Genomic DNA, 23,497 nt, shown 5'->3' on the forward strand with positions numbered 1-23,497 from the left:
CCACCTGTTCCCCAATAACCTATGGAAATAAAATATTAAAAAACAAAGCAAAACAAACAAAAAACACAGGGCTGGGCGTGGTGGCTCATGCCTGTAATCCCAGCACTTTGGGAAGCCAAGGCAGGAGGATCACTGGAGGCCAGGAGTTCGAGACCAGCCTGGCCAACATGGTGAAACCCCATCTCTACTAAAAATACAAGAAATTAGCCTGGTGTGGTGGCGTGTGCCTGTAATCCCAGCTACTCGGGTGGCTGAGGCAGGAGAATCTCTTGAACTGGGAAGGCAGAGCCTGCAATGAGCTGAGATCCAGCCACTGCACTCCAGCCTGGGTGACAGGGCGGGACTTGGCCTCAAAAAAAAAAACACCACAAAACACAAAGCACAAAACAAAAACAGTAGCAACTATACTGAGAAAGCAGACCTTGGTGTCTTCGTGCCCAGGACTGGGCCCCTGACCCTGGACGTTTCCTGGGGGTGGGGAAGGCAGCATGGGTGTTCCCAGATAAACCCCACTCCGGCTGTCTCAATCCCCTCCTTACCCCCAAGCATGGCCAGGAGTGAGCGGAGTTGGCCCAGAGGTCCTGGGACCTATTATGTCCCCTCAGAGAGGTCACCCCTTTCCCTCGGCGTCCTCTGTAAGACTGTGGCCCCCAATCTGTCCCCCCAGGGGACGGTGAGCAGGTGGTGAGGTGAGCAATGGGGGCGTGGCTGGCAGGTCCCCCGAGCCTCCTGCCCCTTCCCTGCCCTCTGGCCTCCTCACCGAGGTCTCCTGTGTCCGGCCCTTGTAGCGCACTCGGACGAAGGGGTCAGATGCGCCATTGCGGTCCTTTGGGGCCAGATCCCTGGTGGGGGTGGAGGAAGATTGGATCATCGACTTGTCCCTGAGCCCCCCCTCCCCCACTTGTCACCACCATTATGTAACCACAGCGGGCCAAAAGGCCTGGGCACATTCCGTCCCTGGCAAGCTGACTGTGGACAGTGCGCCTCTGCCGTTTCTGGGCCCTGCTCCCATAGCCATCTCCCCAGGGTCACCCATGTGGCCAAGAACCCCCCAAGGTGGAGGCCATGGGTCCTTCCCACCAGGCAGCTGCAGGCCAGTGGCTGCACCTTGCTCTGGGGGTGGCAGAGGGGCGGTGTGAGTGCTGCCAGAGAACTGCTGGGGCAATGTTCCCGGCCCTCCGTTCCCGGGGCTGCCCTGAGCCTTGGTTTCCTCGTCAGGAAAATGGAAAAGTGAATCGCTACTGGGCTCAGGTTTAGGGAGAGAGTGTGCTTCTGGAAGGTCTGCCCCAGTAATGTCGCTCTACTTGGTGGAGGGGTGAGGTGCAGCCCTGATGGGTGGCCCTGCCCTTTCTCCATAGATGGGTCTTTACACAGCCCTAGTCTAGTCATGGTACCCCCAGCTTTTTTTTTTTTTTGAGACGGAGTCTCGCTCTGTCACCCAGGCTGGAGTGCAATGGTGCAATCTTGGCTCACTGCAACCTCCGCCTCCCGGGTTCAAGTAATTCTCCTGCCTCAGCCTCCTGAGTAGCTGGGATTACAGGTGCCTGCCACCACGCCCAGCTAATTTTTGTATTTTTAGTAGAGACGGGGTTTCACCAGGTTGGCCAGGCTGCCCTCGAACTCCTGACCTCAGGTGATCCACCCGCCTTGGCCTCCCAAAGTGCTGGGATTACAGGCGTGAGCCACCGCGCCCGGCCCTTTTATTCTTTTCTTTTTTTTTTCTAAACAAGGTCTTGCTCTGTTGCTCAGGCTGGAGTACAGTGATGCAATCATAGCTCACTGCAGCCTCCACCTCCTGGGCTCAAGCAATCCTCCCACGTCAGCCTCCCAAGTAGCTGGCACTATAGGTGTGCCCCACCACACCTGGCTAATTTTTAAATTTTTTTGTAGAGACAGCGTCTTGCTGTTGCCCAGGCTGGTCTCGAAATCCTGGCCTCAAGAGATCCTCCCGCCTCTGCTTCCCAAAGCACTGGGATTACCGGAGTGAGCCACCGCACCCTGCCAGTATCCCCTACTTAGAACTCTTTGTGGAAGAACACCAAAGCCCACTCATCTTCGATATTTTAAGCCTCTCATACCTGCCTTTCTTCCCCCTCAAGACTGTCTAATAAAACCCCAACATTGAGGCTGGGTGCAGTGGCTCATTCCTGTAATCCCAGCACTTTGGGAAGGAGGCTGAGGCAGGAGAATTGCTTGAACCTGGGGAGGCAGAGGTTGCAGTGAGCCAAGAAAACACCACTGCACTCCAGCCTGGGCGACAGAGCCAGACTGCCTCAAAAACAAAACAAAACAAAACAAAACAACAAAAAAAACCAGCCTGGGCGCAGTGGCTCGCGCCTGTAATCCCAGTACTTTGGGAGGTCGAGGCAGGCAGATCGCCTGAGGTCAGGAGTTTGAGACCAGCCTAGCCAACATGGTGAAGTCCCGTCTCTACTAAAAATACAAAAAATAAGCCAGGCGTGGTGGTGCACACCTGTAATCCCAGCTACTAGGGAGGCTGAGGCAGGAGAATTGCTTGAACCCATGAGGCAGAGGTTGCAGTGAGCTGAGATCGGGCCACTGCACTCCAGCCTGGATGACGGAGCGAGATTGTCTCAAAAACAAAAAACAAAAAACCCCCAAGGTTTTATTGAAATATTGAGAATCTCCCCAGAAAAAATAAGGAGGAAATGTTCTTTCTTCCTCTGCAGCAAATGGACCTTCTTAGGCTGACTTGGAATTGCAGCAGGAGTCTCATTGCCGAGGACAACGGGGGACAAGTCCCCTCACTCTGAGAGAGGCCTGGACATTCCTCTCCCCTGCTAGGACTCACTAGGAGAAGGCCAACCACTGTGGCCCCAGAGGATGGGAGAGAGGAGATTCCTGGAGAGAGGGGAGGGCCAGGGAGACATGCTTCAGTGCCTCCCATCTCCGTGGGTGACGATGGGTGCCTGGGAGAAGTGGCCCCGAGGTCCCAGAGCCCGGCCACGTGTGTGAGCGGGTGCACACGTGTGCATGCCTGTCCCCCAGACAGCCTGGTGCCCGGCAAGGATAAGGATGGAGGAAGCAGGTGAGTTGGGGTGGGGCGGGGGGGAATGAATGGCGGAGGCCAGAGAGTGAGCGAGTGTGGGGGCGTGGCTGAGGCTCAGCCCAAGCCCAGACATTTTCCATCCATTTCTATTTTCCCAGCACAGAAAATAACTCCCGGGAAGCCAGAGTGAGCAACATGGGCATCATCCGACCCACACCCCTCCTCTGCCCAAGGGAAGTCTTCCTCTTAGACAGGCTGACCCCTCAAGGGTGGGGGGAACACTGGCTCCATAGGGCTGCCTGGCTGGGGGCCACCCTCCTGCCCCACAGGCAGGGAGTGACTTGGGGAGGTGGGTTTGGAGCCGGAAGGGAAGGCGCTTCTCACGGACAGAGTGTGACTCAGGCCCAGACGGGAGTGCAGCCTGCAGCTAAAAATACCCTGAGGGTTGGGGCTGTGGCCCTGTCACAGGTGACTCAGGCCCATGGAACCATCCAAACCACTGTCCCTCCTTGGGGGAACCCTCAATTTGCCCATCGGGAGATTTTCAGCAACATTTTCACCCCCCAACCCCACAAAGACCCACTTACCCACACACACACTCCCACCAGGCCAAGTTCACACTGGGGTGAAATAAACATAGGGAAGCCGGCCTTAGCACTGGGGGACTGAGGCTGTGTGATCAGAGTTTGGGGTCCCCTCACCCCTACCCCTACTCGGCGTCTCTGTGATGGCTCCAGTCCCTCCACGAGAACATTAGACTGTCCCTTAAGGGACATGTCCCCTTGAGTGGAGATCACCCAAGAAGCATCTTCAAGTCCAGAAAACCTTCCCAGACCCTGTCTTTTTCTTTTTCTTTCTTTCTTTTTTTTTTGAGATGAAGTCTCGCTTCTCACCCAGGCTGGAGTGCAGTGACGCCATCTCGGCTCACTGCAACCTCTGCCTCCCGGGTTCAAGACTCCTGCCTCAGCCTCCCGAGCAGCTGGGATTACAGGCATCCGCCACCATGCCCGGCTAATTGTTGTATTTTCAGTAGAGACGGGGTCTCACCATGTTGGTCAGGCTGGTCTTGAACTCCTGGCCTCAGGTGATCCACCTGCCTCGGCCTCCCAAAGTGCTAGGTTTACAGGTGTGAGACACCGTGCCTGGCGAGACCCTCTCTTGAGAGCAGGCTTTGATGGGAGGTGGCCAGCTCTGGGACCATGAGGTAGAGGTGGGGCGAGGTGGGGCTCAGCTTCCTCATTGGGTTTCTCTAGTTGCAGGGGACCCACTGCCCGCCCCCAGGCCCCTGAGTCTCACCTGGCCTCTAACACAGAGCAGCGTAGCCGGCAGGCCCGGGCCCCTGGCCGCACTTCCAGCCGCAGGTGGATCTCGCCCTGCACCTCCTCATCGGGGTCGACCTCCGTCAGGTGGGCCCACCCGCTGAAACCTGTGGGGTCAGCTCAGCCAGGAACCCAGCCCTGAACCACCACACCCTCCACCCTTAGCCCCACCAGGCACCTTGAGGCACCTCCATAATCTCCTGGGAATCCCCTAGGCACCCATGAAGCAGGGGCTGGTATCCCCAATGACAGATGGGGAAACTGAGGCTCAGCAGGTGAAGAAACAGCCGTTGGAAGAGCTGGGATTAGAATCTAAGTCAGTGACCTGGGGCCTGTGCCCTCACTACTGTGTCATTTCTTTGTTGTTGTTTTTAGAGACAGGGTCTCACTCTGTGTGTGGTGTGGTGGCACATGCCTGTAATAACAGCTCCTCAGGAGGCTGAGGCAGGAGAATTGCTCGAACTCAGATCGTGCCATTGCACTCCAGCCTGGGTGACAGAGCAAGACCCCATCTCAAAAAAAAAAAAGATGGAGTCTTGCTATGTTGCTCAGGCTGGTCTCAAACTCCTGACCTCAAGCAATCTTCCCACCTCAGCCTCCCAAGGTGCTGGGATTATAAGCGTGGACTGCTGTACCCAGCCAGATTCCCCATCTTAAAATGGGAAGAGAGTGGCCCTCCCCTAGGGCTGCTGGGAGGAGGGTCTGAGGTCTGGATGGGGAAGCTACAAGATTGCGCCATTGCACTCCAGCCTGGGTGACAGAGCAAGACCCCATCTCAAAAAAAAAAAAAAAAAAAAAAGATGGAGTCTTGCTATGTTGCTCAGGCTGGTCTCAAACTCCTGACCTCAAGCAATCCTCCCACCTCAGCCTCCCAAGGTGCTGGGATTATAAGCGTGGACTGCTGTACCCAGCCAGATTCCCCATCTTAAAACAGGAAGAGAGTGGCCCTCCCCTAGGGCTGCTGGGAGGAGGTCTGAGGTCTGGATGGGGAAGCTACAAGGCACCCAGAGGAAGCCTCACTGGGGCTACTAGACCCCAGAGATGCCGGCTAAGGCTGCAGGTGGGAAAGGCCTTTGGCCTGGCAGGGGCCAAGAGGCCCCATGAGTCAGCAGAACCTGCCTCCACCCTGCCCCCATCCCTGGCCCAAAGTCGCAGGCAGGAGCAGGTGTGTGTGGGGGGAAGCCAGTAAGCGGGACATAAAGGCTCTGATGGCAGAGCCCATAGCATCCAAGAACTGGTTTGAACCCTCAGAGAAGCCCAGAGAAGGCAAGAGCTGCCCAAGGTCACACACAGTGAGGCTGGCACAGGGCTGAACCCTCAAAATCATGTCTGAGCAGAGCATGGTGGCTCACACCTGTAATCCTAGCACCTTGGGGAGGCCAAGGCGGGAGGATCCATCAAAGCCAGGAGTTCAAGACCAGCCTGGGCAACAGAGTGAGACCCCCATCTCCATTTTTTTTTTTTTTTCGAGACAGAGTCTTGCTCTGTCGCCTAGGCTGGAGTGCAATGGCGCAATCTTGGCTCACTGCATCCTCTGCCTCCCAGGTTCAAGAGATTTTCCTGTCTCAGCCTCCCTAGTAGCTGGGATTACAGGTGAGTGCCTCCATGCCCAGGTAATTTTTATATTTTTAGTAGAGACAGGGTTTCACCATGTTGATGAGGCTGGTCTTGAACTCCTAATCTCAAGTGAATTGCCACTGGGATTACAGGTGTGAGCCACCATGCCCGGCCTCCATCTCTGTTTTTCTTTTGGAGATGGAGTCTTGCTCTGTCATCCAGGTTGGAGCAATGGCGTGATCTTGACTCACAGCAACCTCCGCCTCCTGGATTCAAGCGATTCTCCTGCCTCAGCCTCCTGAGTAGCTGCGATTACAGGCGCCCACCACCACGTCCAGCTAATTTTTTGTATTTTTAGTAGAGACAGGGTTTTGCCATGTTGGCCAGGCTGGTCTTGAACTCCTGACCTCAGGTGATCCACCTGCCTCAGACTCCCAAAGTGCTGGGATTACAGGTGTGACCACTGCACCCGGCCTCTATTTTTTTTTACCTATACAAAAATTGTCGCTGGGCGTGGTGCCTCATGCCTATAATCCCAGCACTTTGGGAGGCCAAGGCGGGCGGATCACCTGAGGTCGGGAGTTCGAGACCAGCCTGACCAACATGGAGAAACCCCGTCTCTACTAAAAATACAAAAAAAGCAGGGCGTAGTGGCACATGCCTGTAATCCCAGCTACTAGGGAGGCTGAGGCAGGAGAATCGCTTGAACCTGGGAGGCAGAGGTTGCGGTGAGCAGAGATCGCACCATTGCACTCCAGCCTGGGCAACAAGAGTGAAACTCCATCTCAAAACAATGTCTGCATCCCAGAAATAATTGAAAGGGATCTCCAGCCTGGACTGGCTCTAGGCCAACCCTTCAAACTTAGGACACAGTGGTACTACGGCCCAGGTGGAGGCGACCCCATGGGTTACAGAAGGAGCTGGCCCGATTCGGAGAAGGGGTCCCTACGCTTCAGCAATGGAGTGTAAGGAGGCCCCTTCTTCTGCCAGCAGAGGCCTCAGATTCCACCCGTAGCAGCCCCTCTTCACCCTAGGGAAGAGGCAGTAACAACCAGGCTTGGGGACATGCAGCAGAACAGAGGCCAGGAGTATAGAACGTGGCCCTGGCTTCTGGGGAGAGTAGAAATGGCTTTCTCTGAGCAGGAGACCAGATGGAGCCTAGAGGGGGGGTCTCTGAGTGGGAGGGAGGCCAGGGACTGGGCAGACCAGTGCGGGAGGGAAAGGGAGAACTTACCCTTAGGGTGAGAGGCTAGGGTGTCCCTTGTAAGGCAGACCTTTCCGATAACGTCGTCCCGGCTAGAGGAGGGAGATGGAGCCAGAGCTGGGCAGGGCTTCAGTACCTGCCCTCTGGGGCCTCCCACCAAGTTCAGGGCCCCCCGGAGGGAGCAGGGTGGTGGACACCACCGTTATTTCCAGAGTAACCCAACAGAGCTGGACCTGTGGCCCTTCTGTAGGCTGTGGGTTCTGGACCCTCTAGGGGGATGTGATTGGTTTCTCGCATGCCAGCACATGCCAAGCTCATGCTCTCTGGGTGCCTATCTCACAGCTCACACCTGCACGCACACATGTAGTCCATGCACACTTGTGCCCGCATGCCTGCACACACACGTGTGTGATGTGGCGCATGCACCATGGAGCCACGCATGTGCACACCCACACGCTCATGCCTTTCGCCCTCCCAGGCCCCCAGGCTCTGCCTCCCTCCAGGCTGCAAAGAGGATGCCAAAAAGGACCCAGGAGTCCTGGTGGTGAAATGGGCCAGGGAGCAATCAGATGGCCAGGTCTGGGTCCCAGCTGGAGAGGGGGGCACTCACCTGAGGGCATCCTCATCCATGACGTAGAAAGCCACAGCGTGGAAGGTGGGCGGCAGGTGCACTTGGTACTCCTCACCCCAGAAGGGGCACAGGGTCTTCCACACCGTGGCTGTCCTGCAGGAGAGAACCCTCAGCACGTGCCCAGGCCACTCCCAGGCCCTGAGCTGGGACCTTCCTTGTATCTCCCCCTACCCCTATAACAACTGGCTCTGCCACTGATGTGTTTTCCCTGTGCCAGACCCTACTGTTCACCACCAGTCACTACCCCCTGACCTTCCTCTCTGCCCTGGATGGGGCACAGGGCTGCCTTTCTCTGGCTGTTATTTATTTTATTTTTTTGAGACGGAGTCTCGCTCTGTCGCCCAGGCTAGAGTGCAGTGGCGTCATCTCGGCTCACTGCAACCTCTGCCTCCCAGGTTCAAGCAATTCTCCCTGCCTCAGCTTCCTGAGTAGCTGGGATTACAGACGCCTGCCACCACGCCCAGCTAATTTTGTCATTTTAGTAGAGACAGGGTTTCACCCTGTTGGCCAGGCTGCTCTCGAACTCCTGACCTCAGGTGATCTGCCCGCCTCGGCCTTCCAAAGTGCTGGGATGACAGGCGTGAGCCACCGTGCCCAGCCTCTCCAGCTGTTTTACATTTGGGGAAACTGAGATCACAGTTGGCAGGCATTGGCCTCAGGTCACAGGGTAGCTGCCTCGGCGACTGCTGAGCCTGGCCTCCCATCCTCACCCAGCTCTGATCAACCACCTGTGGATCAGAGCCTTCAACTCATGGGACTCAGCGGGCTAGCGGGTGGGGAGACGCTGAAGCCCCCAAGGACCCAGATGAAAGTTCACGGGACCACCTCATGCCAACCACTTCTCAGACAGGTCATCTGTTTCCCTTCTGTATCAAGAGCATCAGAGACATCACACCCCTCTCCCTCTTGCTGTCTGTGGTTTGCAGACCCTCGAGAAAGGCTGGGAGCCTGCTAGCAGGTGGGGAAGGACTGGGAGTTTGGTAGCCTTGGCTCCGAGTAGGCCACGGGTATTCAGGCGGGCAGAACAGCAGGGCAGCTCTGGCCATGAACTTGGAAGCAGGAGCCTGGGTGAAGGAAGAGAGAGGACAGCAAAGATCCTGCCCAGAGATCATGGGGACCATGGAGGAAGGGACATCTGGAGGAAGTGACTCTTCAGGATGCAGGCTGGGGTTGCCCAACCTCGAGGGATAATCACTATGGGACTCTCAGGGGACAGGACCCAAGTTAGAGCCAGGACCGGGGAGGGGAAGGGAGCTCGGGCTCTGGGGCGGCCAGACTTGGGCTCCAGTGTGGCTCTGCCACTTTTACTAGGCATGTGACCTTGGGCAGGGTAGTTAGTCTCCCTGAGCCTCAGTTTCTTGGTCTGTAAATGGGGTCTAATGATATCGTATCTCGCTAATTGCAAGAACTAAACGGTCTGGAAAAGGGCTGGCTCCACAAATGAGAGTTGTTACAAATCGTCAGCATCTGTCTCTCCCGGAGGTTGTGATGATTGCAAAGATGAACAGAGTCTGGTGAGAGGCCCTTGGCCAGGCCATTTCCCGGAAGGTCTTTCTCACCTCTTAGCTGGGGTGTCAGGGCGAGGTGGGGAATCCCAGGCAGGGGACCAGATGCTTCAAGCCCCCTCCCATCTCCGTACAAAATTCACAACAAAATTCACACCCCTTTGCGGGGAGAGCGCGGGCCGATGAGGGGCTGAGCGCCCCTCGGTCCTGGGGGTGGGGGCGGTACCTGATGATGGGCTCATTGTCCACCTTCACGATGCAATAGGGGTCGCTGCTGCCGGTGCTGCAAGACAAATAGGCAGGGGCGGGGCTGGAGGACGGAGGCGGGGCGGGGCCTCGCGGCACGCTCCTCCCTCTTCCGGCCCCTCGGGAGGAGTGCGGGGAAGACAGCGGAGGCTGAGTCTCCGCGTCCTGGTTTGGAGACCGCAGGCTCCTCCGGCCAAACACGGGTCCCCGCCCTCAGCCGGGGAGCGGATGGTGAGGGAAGGGCAGGAACCCGCACCAGGGCTCCCCTTTGGCGGGCAGGGGTGGGAGTAGATGGAGGGAGAGTTGTGGGGGAGGGAGAAGGAGGGGGAAGAGACAGGGATGGGTAGAGAGAGAAAGGAGAAGACGGGGGCGGGGGGGAAGGAGGAAGGGGAGAGACTGGGAGAGGGACAGAGGGAGGGGCAGAGAGGGAAGGGGACGGACAGGGAGGTGAGAGAGAGGGAAGAGGAGACGGAGGGGGCTGAGAGGGAGGAGGAGAGAGAGGGAGGGGGTTAAGAGGGAAGGGGGTGATAGGGAGGGGGAGAGAGAGGGAGGAGAGTAAGAGGGAGGGAGTTAAGAGGGAGGGGGAGACTGAGTGAGGGGGTGAGAGGGAAGGGGTGAGAGGGAGGGGGAGAGAGGGAGGAGAGTAAGAGGAAGGGGAGTAAGAGGGAGGGGGAGACTGAGGGGATGAGAGAGGGGAGAGAGGGAGGGGGAGAGAGGAGAGTGACAGGGAGGAGAGTAAGAGGGAGGGGGAGACTGAGTCGGGGGTGAGAGGGAGGGGGAGAGAAGGAGGAGAGTAAGAGGGAGGGAGTAAAAAGGGAGGGGGTGAGAGGGAGGGGTAGAGAGGGAGGAGAGTAAGAGGGAGGGAGTAAAGAGGGAGGGGGTGAGAGGGAGGGGTAGAGAGGGAGAGGGGAGAGACAGGGAGGGGAGGGAGAGGGACAGAGGGAGGGGGTACTGGAAACCTCCTGTTCCTCCCGCAGGGGATAGAATGTTCCTCCTTTCTATGCCCTCCTACCCCATCCGTGCCTCCCTCCAAAACAGCTCCAAGCAACAGCCCCAGGCAAGCTCCTGGACCCCTACCCTCCACACCAAAGTCGAGCCCCTTACTCTCCCTGGAGCCTTTGCTCCTGCTCTCCCCAACACCGACACTGCTGTCCCTCCTGCCCAGTCGGCCTTCAGCCCTGCCAGAGCCCTCCCTTGCCCCAGGGCGGGACGGGGAGGAAGGCCTCCCTGGACTCACACTGCCTGCCCACTTCATCCAGCCTGGTAGTGATCAGCTGCTTCCCACCTGCTCTGAGCTACCTGGGGGCGGGGAGCATGCCTGTGTCCCCAGGGCCCCCACAGGGCTTGGCACAAGACAGGCGGCCCATGAGTGTTTGCCGAATGAACAGACGAATGAATGAACTGATGAGTGAATGAATGAATAAATGTAACAGCTATCTGGGGAAAGAGGGATGGGCGAAGGCAAACGCACGCTCAGTTCCAAGGGTCTCAGGTGTTGGGGGGCTCCTGGGGCTGGGAGAGGCCTGCAGCCAGGCCTAGGGCTGGTACTGGGTAAAAGTGGGGGAGTGAGGGCTGTCTCTAGAGCTGTTCCTCCACTGAGTGTCCATAAAAAGGAAGTGTGTTTCTATGGTGGAGGGTGGGGAATTCCAAGCTCTGCTTCCCTTCTCAAAAGGGGCTCTTCCGGCAGAGGAAGGCACTTGGGGCCAACAGCTCCAGAAGCTCCTGGACACAGACAGGAAATGTCTGCCAAGACTCAGTTTTCCTACCTATAAAGTGGGAAGTGTAACCCCGGCCCACAAGGGAGCTTCCCTGGGTTCTGAGACGATAGAGAAGGTCTTGGAGGTGCTCAGTAAATGTTAGCACTGCCTGCATCTCTGACTGTAACCTCCCCCTGCCATCATTTGAGAGCCCCCTCCTCCTGGCCAGGCGTGGTGGCTCACACCTGTAATCCCAGCACTTTGGGAGGCCGAGGTGGGCAGATCACGTGAGGCCAGGAGTTCCAGACCAGCCTGGCCAACATGGTGAAACCCCGTCTCTACGAAAAATACAAAAATTAGCCAAATGTGGTGGTGTGCACCTGTAATCCCAGCTACTGGGGAGGCTGAGGCAGGAGAATCCCTTGAACCCTGGAGGAGGAGGTTGCAGTGAGCCAAGATCGCGCCACTGCACTCCAGCCTGGGCAACAGAGCAAGACTCTGTCTCAAAAATAAATAAATAAAATAAAATAAAGAGCCCCCTCCTCCAGGGAGCCCCCTGTGAATACCCCAGCTTGCATCCCATCAACCCAAAGCCAGGGGACTCCAGGTCCTAAGCAATCAGGCCTCTGGACACCCCAGGTGCTGGGCTGGGCTGCAGGATCCACGAGCCATAGAAGGAGCTCAGAGGAGGCAGGGAGAGGTCAGTACTGGCTGAGGCAACAGGGGACCTCCCTGGGCTGTCCCCCACTACTGGGCTGCTACTGCTTCCAAAGGCCTGGAAGCAGGACCCGAATCCTGGTGGGCAAGGACTGTGAAGAGCTGGGTGGCTGGATCAGAGATGGGGCAAGAGGACGGTATTGAGAGCAGGCCGAGGCCAGATTTAAGGACCTGGGCCCAACCATGGTCCCCAGTGGGCTGCTGGGACCCAAGCCCTGCCCAGTTCCTTCTTCGCTAGTGTTAAGGCCCCTAGGCTGCCCACCTCTCTCATTTCTCCTTTCCCGAGCCAGTTGCCACTGGCCCTGTCTGGCTACTTTCGGGGCCTCTATATTTAGGGCCTTGGCAGTTTCTAGACTGTGGAAGGAGGATCAGGGAAAACCCCGAAATAGCCTTGGGCCAGTCCCCAAGGCCACTTGGTGTGGGAGGCAGTGGGTCACTGGTCATCGTGAGACTTGGCTCATGCCTAGGTACGCGGGGATGGGAGACAGTGGGAAGGGGCAGGGCAGGAACAGGCAGGCTCTGAAAGCTAGCAGTGCTGGGGAATGCAGCTGTGCTCTGTGCACTTTAGAGGAATAAAAACCCATGAGTAGAAGTGGCAGGAAGGCAGCTGGCAGCTGTGTGAGGACAGCTTCCTCCTTGAAACTGTCTCAGTCAAGATGAGCCACTATGAGAGGTGGTGAGCTCCCCGTCCTCAGAAGTATGCAAGCCCTGGCTGGAGGGGATGCTACTCAGAAGATAGGCGGGGCGCTGGTGAGGCACAGTGAAACTCCAGTACTCAGTGAGGGCCTCCCATGATCTCCAAACCCCTGCCCGACTCTGCAGCCAAATGCTTTGCATAGGATTTCCGAGGCTCAGTCTCACTGAGCCCAGCCGCAAGCTTGCAGCCGTGGGCAGGCTAGTATTCTCAGCCTGTCGGCAGCAGACAAAGGCAGTCTGAATCCTGACTTCTCTACCTACCCTCTTGGCAAATGACTTTCACTTCCTGAGCCTCAGTTTCCCAGTGTGCAAACTGAGGATGTCTATCTTATAAAGTTAAGAAGAGGATTAAGTGGGGGAAGTCCTCAACACCTCTTATTCTCCCTACTATGGACCTGGTGCCAGGATGAATGAGTCACCGTCCCTGCCCTCATAGTCAGCTGGGACAGGCACCACTTGATGGAGGAACTGCCACACCAGGGGCTTCCTCCTGCCACCCAGAGTGGTGGGGGGCGAGACCAGGAGCCAGGAACTCTGCCCAAGGGCACCAGGGAATGCCCTGGAGAGGAGAAGTTTGAGAGGGGTCCTGAAGGTTGAATAGGAGTTTACTGGAGGACTGAAGTGGAGTGCTTGAAGGCAGAAGTCCCCACACATGGGCGAAGGCAGAGATGTGAAGGGTAGTAGCCCAAATGTAAGGGACTGTTTATGGGATGGTTTAAGAGGCGGCTGACAGGTCAGAGCTGTGTATGCAAGCCACAGGGGAAGATGGGGGGTTGCAAAGGAGACGTGAGTAGGGCAGGCAGGGGGGCAGGGTGAGGATCGAGATCCCAAGGCACCCCTCCACTGTAGATGGAACCCCTTTGCCCAGAGGCAAAGCACTGGGCAGGGAACCAGGCACTGGGCTCCCAGGTGGGCATACTCCAAGAGCTTCGCTGCTCTGGGCTGGAGAGAGCCTGGAGCCAGGCACTAGGGCCAGCTGCTGTGGGGATGAGGAGGGAGGCGACAGACGGAGGGGCTGCTCCTCCCAGCCGCCACCAGCCAGAAGAGGCCAAGATGACCTAGTTCCTAGCGCCAGTGGTGGCAGGGGGTGGGGGGTGCTTAAAGGCTGGGCCTGGAGGCTGAGACCCTTCTCAGAGCTCCTCTGCCTTCCCAGCCCACAGACCTCACTGCCAGCTCCCACTCCACCTCCCTCCAAGCCTCCAAGCATGGAAACCCACCTAGGGATGCCCACTGCCCTCCCTTCCCCATTGTCATGGTAACTGCTGAGCTGGGTCTCATCAGACCCAGGGGGCCTGGAACTGGCACTGCTCTCGGTGGTGGCGCGCTGAGCATGCTGGGAAGCTCGCAGGGGCCACCATACATATGTGTGAGCAGAGTGCCTGCCCCCCACCCCGCTCCACCCCCTCGCCCATGCTGGCCACTTCTCTGCATCCAGGAGCCCGGGGCGCCTCGAGGAGGAGCCCAAGGGGTGGGGAACTGCAGCTCCGCAGACTTTGGACTCTGTTTCCTCCAGGCTCCCCTTCTCCCCCTCCCACCCTCCTCCTCCAGGCAGCCAGTGCCCCTCGACCTTTGAGCTTTCCCCCTCTTCCTCTAGAGGGATTTCAACCCCTAGTTTAAAGAGGGGAAACTGAGGCTCTAGGAGCAGGGAGCTGCCTAAACCCTGCACATAAGGAAGGTGGTGGCAAGACCAAGATGGGGGGCCAGGGGTCAGGCAGCTCAGCCCTGGGACCTACTGAGAAGAGTGAAACAAGGGGCCCCTGAAACCTCCCCAAATCGAGCCAGGGACCAGGGGAATCCCCAGATGTCAGTGCCTGTTAGAAGCCCTAGACTCGAGACCCTGCTCTGCCTGCCACTTGGAGCCTGCATTTCACGTCTCTGATCCTCAGTTTTCTCATCTGTAAAATGGAACGGTGAGAACTGCCTTTCGGGGTGGTTGCGAGGATTAACGGGATGGCTCAGGTGTAAAGCCCAAGTCACAAGCGACAGTTACTACCCTCCTTCCCTCCCCCACAGTCCTGCACCTGTCCTGGCCTCCTGACCTGTTCTCACTTTTCATGCCAGTCCCTCCTACCCAAGTGCACAGCAGGAAGCCCGGGGACAGCCCCTGGGCCCCAGCATGTGCTTCAGGTGCACACTCAGGGGCATTAAGGGCTCTGGAACTACTGAGGAAGACCCTTCCTTTGCAGGGGGACACCCCACCCCCTCCAACCACACCCCGGGGGCAGATCACCAAGACGTCTCCCCTGGCATGTCACCCGGCTCCAGCTCCTGTCCTATCAAAGCCCCTTCCCCTCGTGAGCCGCGGGTCGCTGACAAATTCTCACCCCCTCCCTAGTTCCCAGCCCCCAGCCCTCGGTGACACTTTCCCCCCCGGTTGTCACCCCGTCTGGTGCTCGCAGCAAATGTCACTGTCCCCATTTTCCCCGCCGATCCCCCACGGCGGCCGCACTCCCGCACCCTCTCCGCTGCTCTACGTGTGGGTGGACCCAGGAAAGGTCAGGCGTCCTGGGGGGCAGTGCCCCTCCCCGGAAAGTTGGGGCTCCCACCCCCGGCCGCGCTCACATGTCCTTGGCGGGCAGGTTCTTCCCCTCCACGATGCGGATGTACAGCGAGCTGCGCTTGGCCATCGCGGGGTCCCGGCTCGGGGGAAGCCAGACACCGGGGTCCGGGGTGGCGGGCGGCGGGCGCTGGACTGGGCGCCGCGGGGGGGCGGGCCCGGGAGGAGGCGGGGGCGGGGCGGCGGGGGCGGGGCTTCGCTGCCACTCCACTCACCCCGCCCCCGCCCCACGTGCGGGGGAGACTGCGCTCGGGCCGGCCAATCCGCGACCGGGGTTCCCCGGGGAGGGGCGGGGCCGGCCGGGGCCGCAGCCCTCATTGGCCGCCTGGGGCGTGAGAGGCGGGGCCTATGCGGAGGCGCTGACGCTCGCCCGGCTGCCGGCGCGGTGGCTCTAGGGGGGCGCCCCTGGAGGCGCGGGTGGGGGATCCGGGCCGCGTGGCCTGGGCCGCGGGTGCGGGATCCGGGCCGCGTGGCCTGGGCCGCGGGTGCGTGTGGGCGGCGGGTGTGGTCCGAGCGCGAGTACCGAGGAGCACCGAGCACCGGGGGATGGGGGGGACTCTCACTGTAAGCTGGGGACACGCGGGCCTGGCCGGGGAGCGCGTGCAAGGAGGGGACACGTTCCCACCGCGCCGGGACCACCGAAGTCTGGCGCGTGGAAGGCCCTGCGTGGATGTGAGTTGAGTGAATGAGCGTTCGGACGAATGTAACAAACAGCCAACAGGAGTGTTTATATCACAGCCACCTGGACCCAGAAGGAGACAAAGAGAGCCCGGGCAGTTCAGAGGTTTTGGAAACTGGCATTTGGGTCTGAGAGACCTGTTTTTGTTTTGATTTTTTGTGCACCTGCTTGGGAGGAGCGGCCTCCTCAATTGTCACCTCATTTACTCCTCCTGCGTCCCCCCACAGTGGGAACCTGGATGAGGTTCACAGTGGGAAGATTTCCTGTTGGAGGGTCACGAGGTCACACAGGTAGCACCGGGGCGGGGCCAGGTTTGCCAGGCTTGGCCTCCCAAGTAGTCCCTGATGGCAGGTCTTTCCACTGGAGCGAGATCCTTCTCACAGATTCTGTCCAGAGCGGAGTTTCTAGAATTATCCATCTTCATGGCTCAGTCTTGGGGCCCTGCACAGCAGTGACTGGCCCTGGGGAGCTGGCTCCCCTGGGGGCATTGTCGAAGCATGACCGCAGAGTTGGGTCAGGACCCAGCTTCACCACTCCCTTGCTGGGTGACCCTGGGCAGCTTCCCGAGCTTGTGAGCTGGTTCAGTTTCATCGACTGCAAAGAGGTCGTGAGAGCAGAAACACCTGCTCAAAGTACACAGGAGATATTGTGATGTGCCGGCTCACGCTTGTACTCCCAGCACTTTGGGAGGCCGAGGTGGGCGGATCACCTGAGGTCACCTGGCCAACACGGTGAAACCCCATCTCAACTAAAAATACAAAAATTAGCCGGGCATGGTGGTGGGTGCCTGTAATCCCAGCTACTCGGGAGGCTGAGGCAGGAGAATCGCTTGAACCTGGGAGTGGGAGGTTGCAGTAAGCTGAGATCGAGCCACTGTACTCCAGCCTGGGTAAAGGAGTGAGACTCTGTCTCAAAAAACAAAGTACACAAGGAGATACGGTGTGTGGGGGGATGTCTAGCACAGATTCTAGTTTCTGTTATATTGTTTTCTTTTCCTATTTTGTTATTTGTATGGTACATGCACATTTGATCAAATTCAAAAGCAGAGACTGCTGCCAGAACGACTCACAAGGAACTAAGAACACTAGATGCCTGTGGGAGGGAATCTGTGTGGCTGGGTGAGACTTGCAAGACTTACTTTTCTTTTTTTTTTTTTTTGAGACAGAGTTTCGCTCTTGTTGCCCAGGCCGGAGTACAATGGCGCGATCTCAGCTCACTGCAACCTCTGCCTCCCCGGTTCAAGTGATTCTCCTGCCTTAGCTTCCTGAGTAGCTGGGATTATAGGCACCCACCACCACGTCCAGCTGATTTTTTGTATTTTTGGTAGAGACAGGGTTTCACCATGTCAGCCAGGCTGGTCTCGAACCCCTGACCTCACATAATCCACCCACCTCAGCCTCCTAAAATGCTGGGATTACAGGTGTGAGCCACTGTGCCCGGCCGAAAATGTGTCTTTTAAAAGAAAGAAAGAAAGGAAAAAGAACTTTGAGAGACTGAGGCGGGCAGATCACCTGAGGTCAGGAGTTTGAGACCAACCTGGTCAACATGCTGAAACCCCATCTCTACTAAAAATACAAAAATTAGCTGGCCGTGGTGGCACACGCCTGTAGTCCCAGCTACTCAGGAGGCTGAGGCAGGAGAATCGCTTGAACCTGGGGGGAGGCGGAGGTTGCAGTGAGCCAAGATCGCGCCACTGCAGTCCAGCCTGGGCAACAGAGCAAGACCCTGTCTCAAAAAAAAAAAAAAAAAGAGAGAGAGAGAAAGCAAGCAAGCATGCTCATTCTATCACTGGGCAGATATACCATCTCTCTTCAACAGGTCTGGGTTCCCTGTTAGTGGACAGGCCGATTGTTGCCAACATTTGCTTTTACCTGACAACTGCGTGGCTCACACATTTTGCATGGGAGCAAATGCAGCTGAGAATAAATTCCTAGAAAAGGAATCTCCAGGCCAGAAGACACGTATGCAGAAAGTTCATTGGATTTGCCATGTTTCCCGAGGTGGTCGCTGTTTCCGACTACAGGGCCACCAACATTCAGGAGAATGTCAGCTCCCCCGGTCCTAGTAGCCCACTCGTTGTCAGTCTTGTAATCCTTTTTCTTTTTTCTTTTTTTGAGATGGAGTCTCACTCTTGTTGCCCAGGCTGGAGTATAATGGCGCCATCTCAACTCACTGCAACCTCTGCCTCCCAGGTTCAACCAGTTCTCCCATTTCAGCCTCCCAAGTAGCTGGGATTACAGGCACCTGCCATCATGCTCAGCAAATTTTTGTATTTGTGTAGAGACAGGGTTTCACCATGTTGGCCAAGCTAGTCTTGAACTCTTGACTTCAGGTGATCCACCCACCTCAGCCTCCCAAAGTGCTGGGATTACAGGCTTGAGTCACCACACCTGGCCTCTTTTTTTTCTTTTTCTTTTTTTTTTTTAGAGAGAGACACGGTCTTGCTCTGTGGACCCTGCTGGAGTACAGTGGTAGGATCACGGCTCACTGTAGCCTTGACCTCCTGGGCGCAAGTGATCCTTCCACCTCAGCCTCTGGAGTAGCTGGGACCATGGCATACACCACCATGCACCACTAACTTTTTATTTTTTTGTACAGATGGTGTCTCACTATGTTGCCTAGGTTAGTCTTGAACTCCTGGCCTCAAGCAATCCTCCTGCCTCAATCTCTCAAATACCTTTGACTGTAGGCACAAGCCAACATGTACGGCTAATTTAAATTTTTTTTTATAGAGATGAGGTCTTACTATGTTGCCCAGGCTGGTCTCAACCTCCTGGCCTCAGGCAATCCTCCTGCCTCAGCCTCTCAAGTAGCTTTGACTATAGGCACAAGCCAACATGTACGGTTACTTTTTAAATTTTTTTTGTAGAGATGAGGTCTTGCTACGTTGTTGCCCAGGCTGGTCTCAAACTCCTGGCCTCAAGCAATCCTCCCACCTCAGCCTTCCAAGAGAGGCCCTTGGGGCCTAAACCATGGCTAGTCTCCCTAGAACAGTTCAGCCAGCACATCCCTCCCTCCCCTAGAGCCTTCACCCACCTCTGCCAAGAGTTCTAGACCCCACAGTGACCTGGTCACCAGCCCTTCTAGAGTATAGCTGCACAAAACAGATGTAAACAAATGAAATCCTACCTTCTCCAGAGCAGTAGACCCTCGATAATGCCACCCACAATCCCCTTACTTTGTTGTGCCACGCTTTCCCGGTTTCCGGTTCAAAGCAGCAAGAACCAGCTCCAACTAAACAAAAAAGGATTCATTAGATGGATATCTAGTATGTTACAAATTATCCAGAGAATTAGGCACGAAGGCCCCACATCACATTGTACAAGTGGCTTGGTGCAGACACCCCCATCGCTGGCCCTGGCCCCAAACCCGTCATCTCACACCAACATGGGACGCCCTGTGCTGCCGCTGCAACTGTTACACTCCGAATCCCTCTTCAAGACAAGGCTGGGAGAGCCAGCGACAGATTGTTGGCATCTGTGCTGGGAGCCGGGAGAAGGAGGCCCCTGGACAGACAGAAAGGGAGTTCTTGTGCTTGGGAGCCCAAAGACTGGCTAGATTCACCGTAGTATCTTAAATTTCTCCATGTCAGTTCGAGACTAGCCGGGGCATCACAGCAAGAACCCGTCTCTACAAAAAAATTAAAAAATTAGCCAGGCATCGTGGGGCTCACCTGCAGTCCCAGCTACTCGGGAGGCTGATGAGGCAGGAGGATTGCTTGAGCCCAGGAGGTTGAGGCTGCAGGGAGCTATGATCATGCCACGCCACTCCAGCCTCAGTGACAAAGTGAGACCTTGTCTCTTAAAAAAAATAAATACATAGGCCCGGCTTGGTGGCTCATGCTTGTAATCCCAGCACTTTGGGAAGCTGAGGTGGGGGGATCGCCTGAGCCCAGGAGTTTGAGACTAGCCTGGGAAGCACTGTGAAACCCCCTCTCCACAAAAACAAACAAACAAACAAACAAACAAAAAAGGAGCCATGAGTGGTGACATGAGCCTGTAGTCCCAGCTAGTTAGGAGGATCACCTGAGCCCAGGAGGTGGAGGCTGCGGGGAGCTGTGATTGCACCACTGCATTGCACTCCAGCCTGGGCGATAGAGCAAGATCCTGTCTCAAAAAAAAGAAAGAACAAACAAAAATAAACAATGCCAGGCACAGCAGCTCACGCCTATAATCCCAGAACTTTGGGAGGCCAAGGCGGCTGGACCACTTGAGGTTAGGAGTTCAAGACTAGCCTGGCCAACATGGTGAAACCCTGTCTCTACCAAAAATACAAACAAATTAACTGGGCATGATTAACTACTCAGGAGGCTGAGGCATGAGAACTGCTTGAACCCAGGACACGGAGGTTACAGTGAGTTGAGATTGTGCCACTGTGCTCCAGCCTGGGTGACAGAGGGAGACCCTGTTTCAAAAATAAATAAATAAAAATTTAAAAATAAATTAATTTAAAAATGGAATTTCTCCGTGTCACACCCCGGATGACAGCCTTTAGCACCCACTAGATGTCCCCTGGACTCCTGGCACCCACAGTTTTCTCATTTGATTCTCATGACACTCTGTTGGGTAGATAATCACCTCTATTTGCCTGAGATTCCTGTGACATGCCAAGAATCCTACAGCACACTCCATTTCAGAAGGAAACTGGGGCCCAGGCACAGGGGCTCACTCCTGTAATCCCAGCACTTTGGGAGGCCGAGGCAGGTGGATCGCTTGGTGGTGGTCAGGAGATCGAGACCAGCCTAGCCAACATGGTGAAATCCCTGTCTCTACTAAAAAAAATACAAAAATTAGCTGGGTGAGATGGTGGCGCATGCCTGTAACCCCAGCTACTCGGGAGGCTGAGGCAAGAGAATCGCTTGAACCCGGGAGGTGGAGGTTGCCGTGAGCCGAGATTGGGCCACAGCACTCCAGCCTGGGCGACAGAGTGAAACTCTGTCTTAAAAGAAAAAAAAAAAAAAGAAGGCTCCCTGCCTGGGGGTTGCTGGACTGTTCTCAACACCTGCCATTCTGCTGTAGCTCCAGCCCCTAAGGGCACATGAACCCCTCCCCTTCTCATCCCCATCATCCCTCCCCATGGGAGCACGGCCTGTGAGCTCGGGGACTCCTAGGGCAGAACATCCTTGACCCAAGATTCAGCCAGGGAAGAGAGCCAAGTTTTTAGCACATTCCCAGAAACTGCTCTCTGGGGAGGGGGTGAGTCAGAGGGTGGGGCTGGGAGGGGAGCCTAGTCCTGGCTCCACCAGTTAGTCCAGACACACCAATCTCTGGTGGGCATAAAAACAGCCAGACACGGTGGCTCACACCTGTATTCCCAGCACTTTGGGAGGCCAAGGCGGGGAGATCACCTGAGGTCAGGAATTCAAGACCAGCCTGGACAACATGGTGAAACCCTGTCTCTACTGAAAATACAGAAATTACCCAGGTGTGGTGGCGCATGCCTGTAGTCCCAGCTACTTGGGAGGCTGAGGCAGGAGAATTACTTGAACCTGGGAGGTGAAGGTAGCGGTGAGCCGAGATTGTGCCACTGCACTCCAGCCTGGGTGATGTCCAAAAAAAAAAAAATTAATTTTTTTTTTAAGTAGAGCTGGGTTCTTGCCATGTTGCCTAGGATGGTCTCGAACTCATGGGCTCAGGCAATCCTCCTGCCTCAGCCTTCCAAAGCACTGGGATTACAGTCACCATACCCTAGCCTCTGGCTATGTATTTTTAGAGACCCACAAAAATGTTTTTATTTATTTTATTTTGTTTACTTATTTATTTATTTTTTTGAGATGGAGTCTCGCTCTTTTGCCAGGCTGGAGTGCAGTGGCACGATCTCGGCCCACTGCAACCTCCACCTCTCGGTTTCAAGCAATTCTTCTGTCTCAGCCTCCCAAGTAGCTGGGATTACAGACGCGCACCACCACGCCCAGCTAATTTTTGTATTATCAGTAGAGACAGGGTTTCACCATGTTGGCCAGGATGGTCTTGAACTCCTGACCTCAGGTGATCTGCCTACCTCGGCCTCCCAAAGTGCTGGGAATACAGGCATGAGCCATCGTGCCTGGCTGTTTTTATGTTTTTTAGAAGCAGAAGAAAAAATATATATATATATATATTTTTTCGAAACAGGGTCTTACTCTGTTGCCCAGGCCAGTCTAATTTCAAATTCACAACTGTGCACCTCAAGTGGGGTTGATTGGTTGGTGTATGTATGTATGTATGTATGTATGTATGTATGTATGTATGTATGCATTTGAAACAGGGTCTTGCTCTGTTGGCTGAAGTGCAGTGGTACAATCATAGCTTACTGCAGCCTCAATCTCCTGGGTTCAAGCAATCCTCCCACCTCAGCCTCCCATGTAGCTGGGACTACGGATGCATATCACCACGACTGGCTAATTTTTTTTATTTTTAGTGGAAATGGGGGGGTCTCATTATGTTGCCCAGGCTGGTCTAGAACTCCTGGCCTCAAGTTATCCTCCTGCCTTGGCCTCCCAAAGGGCTGGGACCACAGACGTGAGCCACCATGCCCAGTCAAACAGGAATAGTAATGAATATGTAATAATGAATCTGGCCTGACTGGTATCAGTCAGTCTTTATGCCAAAGCAGTTGTAAAATATACATTTGAATATCTTTTTTTTTTTTTTTTTTTTTTTTGAGATGGAGTCTCACTCTGTCACCCAGGCTGGAGTGCAGTAGCGCAATCTCAGCTCACTGCAACCTCTGCCTCCCTGATTCAAGGCATTCTCCTGTCTCAGCCTCCCGAGTAGCCAGAACTTTAGGGACCTGCCACCACGCCTGGGTAATTTCTGTATTTTTAGTAGAGACGGAGTTTCACCAGGTTGGCCAGGCTGGTCTCAAACTCCTGACCTCAGGTGAGCTGCCCACTTCAGTCTCCCAGAGTGTTAGGATTACAGGCATGAGCCACTGGGCCTAGCCATATTTGAATATCTTAACCCATATAAGTCAAACATGCCTAGGGCTCACAAAAGTTACAGTGCATCCTGGCACAGCAGAGGAGGCAGCTCTTGAGTTTCAGTGCATGCTTTTGATATTCACTATAGGTCAATGTCGTTGAAAGAAAAAGTGTTTGAGGCTGGGCACAGTGGCTCACGCCTATAATCCCAGCACTTTGGGAGGCTGAGATGGGAGGACCCCTTGAGGCCAGGAGTTCAAGACCAGCCAGGGCAACATAATGAGACCCCCTTTGCTACAAAAAATAAAAATATTAGCCAGGCATGGTAGTGTGTGTCTGTAGTTCGAGCTACTCAGAAAGCCAAGGCAGGAAGTTTGCTTGAGCCTAGGAGGTGGAGGCTGCAGTGAGGTATGATCGTACCACTGCACTCCAGTGTGGGCGACAGAGCAAAACTCTGTCTCCAAAAACAAAAAACAAGGCCAGGCACGGTGGCTCACACCTGTAATCCCAGCATTTTGGGAGGCCGAGGTGGGTGGATCACCTGCGGTCAGGAGTTCAAGACCAGCCTGGCCAACATGGTGAAACCCCATATCTACTAAAAATACAAAAATTAGCTGGGCGTGGTGGCGGGTGCCTGTAATCCCAGCTACTCGGGAGGCTGAGGCAAGAGAATTGCTTGAGAACCCGGGAGGCAGAGGTTGCAGTGAGCCAAGATCGCACCATTGCACTCTAGCCTGGGCAACAAGAGTGAAACTCAGTCTCAACAAACAAACAAACA

At 55.8% G+C, this 23,497-nt stretch overlaps 2 protein-coding genes across 6 annotated transcripts in view; both read right to left on the reverse strand.

Moving 5' to 3' along the window:
- The window catches only part of RASA4B (RAS p21 protein activator 4B), a 47,219-nt gene extending 31,916 nt beyond the window's left edge, over window positions 1-15,303 (reverse strand). Inside the window, exons 1-6 of one of the 3 annotated variants that reach the window (XR_010140646.1) lie at window positions 15,145-15,284; window positions 9,453-9,509; window positions 7,701-7,814; window positions 7,121-7,182; window positions 4,307-4,436; window positions 761-842 (exon numbers count right to left, since the gene is read on the reverse strand). Coding sequence is in view for 2 of the 3 variants with exons in the window: in XM_024249818.3 (XP_024105586.2) it covers window positions 761-842; window positions 4,307-4,436; window positions 7,121-7,182; window positions 7,701-7,814; window positions 9,453-9,509; window positions 15,145-15,209 (510 nt within the window). In the remaining variant the exon portion in view is untranslated. The other 2 variants (XM_024249818.3, XM_054560334.2) reach the window with 2 other exon arrangements.
- Window positions 15,304-15,833: 530 nt separating this feature from the next.
- The window catches only part of UPK3BL2 (uroplakin 3B like 2), a 32,122-nt gene continuing 24,458 nt past the window's right edge, over window positions 15,834-23,497 (reverse strand). The window contains exons 2-3 of one of the 3 annotated variants that reach the window (XR_008527397.2): window positions 18,948-19,052; window positions 15,834-16,441 (exon numbers count right to left, since the gene is read on the reverse strand). The gene's annotated coding sequence lies outside the window, so the exon portion shown is untranslated. Of the gene's footprint in view, window positions 16,442-17,600; window positions 19,053-23,497 lie in introns of those variants that run through there. The other 2 variants (XR_008527396.1, XR_002915767.3) reach the window with 2 other exon arrangements.

Source organism: Pongo abelii, chromosome 6 (genome assembly GCF_028885655.2).
Source record: "Pongo abelii isolate AG06213 chromosome 6, NHGRI_mPonAbe1-v2.0_pri, whole genome shotgun sequence".
Classification (NCBI taxonomy): Eukaryota; Metazoa; Chordata; class Mammalia; order Primates; family Hominidae; genus Pongo; species Pongo abelii.